Source organism: Phytophthora parasitica (assembly GCF_000247585.1).
Source record: "Phytophthora parasitica INRA-310 unplaced genomic scaffold supercont2.550, whole genome shotgun sequence".
NCBI lineage: Eukaryota > Oomycota > Peronosporomycetes > Peronosporales > Peronosporaceae > Phytophthora > Phytophthora nicotianae.
The window spans coordinates 1-3,207 of record NW_008649536.1 but is presented as its reverse complement, the minus strand read 5'-3'; the positions used below and the strand labels follow the sequence as shown (position 1 = coordinate 3,207).

The window sequence follows — 3,207 nt, the reverse complement described above, 5'->3', positions numbered from 1 at the left end:
TGTACATTCGAAGATCATATTATCAGTCAAGTGACCGGTTGTGGTAACGATAGCTCTGTGCGTACGATTGACTTTGCGTGGAAGTCACCGAATCCTGGAGGCGTATCGCTGCCAAACGACTGCGACGGTGGCGTGTCTACTCTCCCTGAAACAATTGCCACAAGCCGGTCCTGTGACTGGATCTTTGAGAATCGACGCACGTGGACAGCTTGGATTGATGAAAAGCCTGCGTGCGACTCGAGTTTTTATCATTACTCGGTTTCAGAGTGTGCTTCCGATTCTCTCCGCACGGTTGAGTACTTTTGGAAGCTCCCAAACGCCTCCCACCCTCAATATTCTGCAGAATGCTCGGGTGGAGACAGTCTACCTGAAAGCCTCACAGTTGATTGCGAGTACATGCCGACGTCCTCACCGTCGTTTGCTGCTATGACAGTGTTCGCTGCCATCGTCACAGCGCTACTCGTTGCTGCCATCTTACTCGTGGTCAAGAACCGCAACGCTCCTATCATCCGACGCTCGCAATACGAAATGCTACTGCTCATGATCTTTGGTGGGTTCTTCATCACCGGAGCAGCTGTAGCTTATGCTGGAAAACCTACCAGAACACTTTGCGGACTTCGCCCTGTCCTGGTTTGTATGGGTTTTACTACGATATTCGGCGCTCTTGTCATCAAATCTCTACGCGTCTACCGCGTTTTCATGAGAGCTGCCATGAAGCGAGTCAAGGTGACACTGTTGAAGATTCTCAAGATCCTCTCCATTTTTTATATAGGAGATATCGTCATATTTGTGGCCTGGTTCGCTGCTGATTTCCCGGAACCGACCATCACAACGAAAGATGCGACGGAATTTCGAGGTACCGTCGACAGAATCTCCTGCAGCTCGTCAAGCTTCATCTTCACGGCGCTGCTAATCTTCTGGAAGGCTATTCTGCTCATGTTGGGACTGTACTTGTCCTTCCTCATCCGCAACGTGTCGGTGGATTTTCAGGAGTCTCCGTGGATTTTCGGTTCGGTGGTGGTTGTCCTTGTCGGTTGCCTCGTCCTCATGCCGATGTCGTATATGGTCGACATGCGCGCGTCAACTTACTACGTGTTTCTCGCGTGCTGTCTGCTCATCTGCACGGTTTTGATCATGTGTCTGATGCTCGCGCCGAAGCTTTTCCGTCTGAAAGAAGCTGCGTCTTCAGCTTCGAGTGGGGCTACTGCTGCCCACAGCAGAAACAGTATGGTCGGACCGAAACCTCTATCTACGGACGGGACTGAAACAGAAAACGATGCCTCCCGCGACGTACCTCGCAAGTTATCACAATACCAAGTGAGACCACTTGATAACAACAGCAATAGGAACAACAATTAGGCCTCTTCAGGATAATGCAACTCTTAATGTGTTACATTCAGATTTTCAACACAAGCAGATGAAGGGGATGACATATATGTGTTATTCCTCCAGGAGTTTGATCGCAGAGCTGACAGTGAAACATTTCTCGGAATTGTGGAACTATTGGTCGTTCTCGGAACGTGCCTTCTTACGAGAACAATTATTCTAATCTATGAATGTTCCGTTGCGCAAACCAATTGTCACGAGCTTAGCTTAACCTGTTCTGTAAAAATGCATCTAGTAAAAAAAAACTGCTGATAACCTTACCAGATTTGCATTTTCACGTTGGCATTCCTACTATGTGAAGCAACACTGAGAAACGCATCAAATATGGCTGAAAGGAGCGTATCTGCACTCCAAAGTTCCACCAGCCTCAGAATGATAAAAAATTCAGGTTAACAAGGTGATTCGAATGGCCCTGTAGGTTCAATTTGTCGTGCTGGTCCCATTGTCCCCTGCTGAAGAGTTTCTCTTGTCGATCGTAGCGATGCCTAGTGGCCTTACTTGATACTGTGATAACTTCCGAGACACGTCACTCGAAACACCATTATCCGTTTCTGAAATGTCAGCAAGGGGCTTCCCTCCAGCCAAACTGTTCCTACTCACTGTGCTGCGAGTTCCACTAGCCCCACTCGAAGCTGAAGACGCAGCTTCTTTCAGACGGAAAAGCTTCGGCGCGAGCATCAGACACATGATCAAAACCGTGCAGATGAGCAGACAGCACGCGAGAAACACGTAGTAAGTTGACGCGCGCATGTCGACCATATACGACATCGGCATGAGGACGAGGCAACCGACAAGGACAACCACCACCGAACCGAAAATCCACGGAGACTCCTGAAAATCCACCGACACGTTGCGGATGAGGAAGGACAAGTACAGTCCCAACATGAGCAGAATAGCCTTCCAGAAGATTAGCAGCGCCGTGAAGATGAAGCTTGACGAGCTGCAGGAGATTCTGTCGACGGTACCTCGAAATTCCGTCGCATCTTTCGTTGTGATGGTCGGTTCCGGGAAATCAGCAGCGAACCAGGCCACAAATATGACGATATCTCCTATATAAAAAATGGAGAGGATCTTGAGAATCTTCAACAGTGTCACCTTGACTCGCTTCATGGCAGCTCTCATGAAAACGCGGTAGACGCGTAGAGATTTGATGACAAGAGCGCCGAATATCGTAGTAAAACCCATACAAACCAGGACAGGGCGAAGTCCGCAAAGTGTTCTGGTAGGTTTTCCAGCATAAGCTACAGCTGCTCCGGTGATGAAGAACCCACCAAAGATCATGAGCAGTAGCATTTCGTATTGCGAGCGTCGGATGATAGGAGCGTTGCGGTTCTTGACCACGAGTAAGATGGCAGCAACGAGTAGCGCTGTGACGATGGCAGCGAACACTGTCATAGCAGCAAACGACGGTGAGGACGTCGGCATGTACTCGCAATCAACTGTGAGGCTTTCAGGTAGACTGTCTCCACCCGAGCATTCTGCAGAATATTGAGGGTGGGAGGCGTTTGGGAGCTTCCAAAAGTACTCAACCGTGCGGAGAGAATCGGAAGCACACTCTGAAACCGAGTAATGATAAAAACTCGAGTCGCACGCAGGCTTTTCATCAATCCAAGCTGTCCACGTGCGTCGATTCTCAAAGATCCAGTCACAGGACCGGCTTGTGGCAATTGTTTCAGGGAGAGTAGACACGCCACCGTCGCAGTCGTTTGGCAGCGATACGCCTCCAGGATTCGGTGACTTCCACGCAAAGTCAATCGTACGCACAGAGCTATCGTTACCACAACCGGTCACTTGACTGATAATATGATCTTCGAATGTACA

At 49.3% G+C, this 3,207-nt stretch overlaps 2 protein-coding genes across 2 annotated transcripts; one reads left to right on the top strand and one right to left on the bottom strand.

The window, feature by feature from the left end:
- Positions 1–106: 106 nt before the first annotated feature.
- PPTG_20382 (hypothetical protein) lies at positions 107–1,409 on the top strand (the record flags this gene model as incomplete). Its single annotated transcript, XM_008919174.1, has 1 exon — positions 107–1,409. A coding segment is annotated over one exon (1,253 nt), but the record flags the coding sequence as incomplete, so codon positions are not given.
- Positions 1,410–1,682: 273 nt separating this feature from the next.
- PPTG_20381 (hypothetical protein) lies at positions 1,683–2,367 on the bottom strand (the record flags this gene model as incomplete). Its single annotated transcript, XM_008919173.1, has 1 exon — positions 1,683–2,367. A coding segment is annotated over one exon (561 nt), but the record flags the coding sequence as incomplete, so codon positions are not given.
- Between the last annotated feature and the right edge of the window lie 840 nt (positions 2,368–3,207).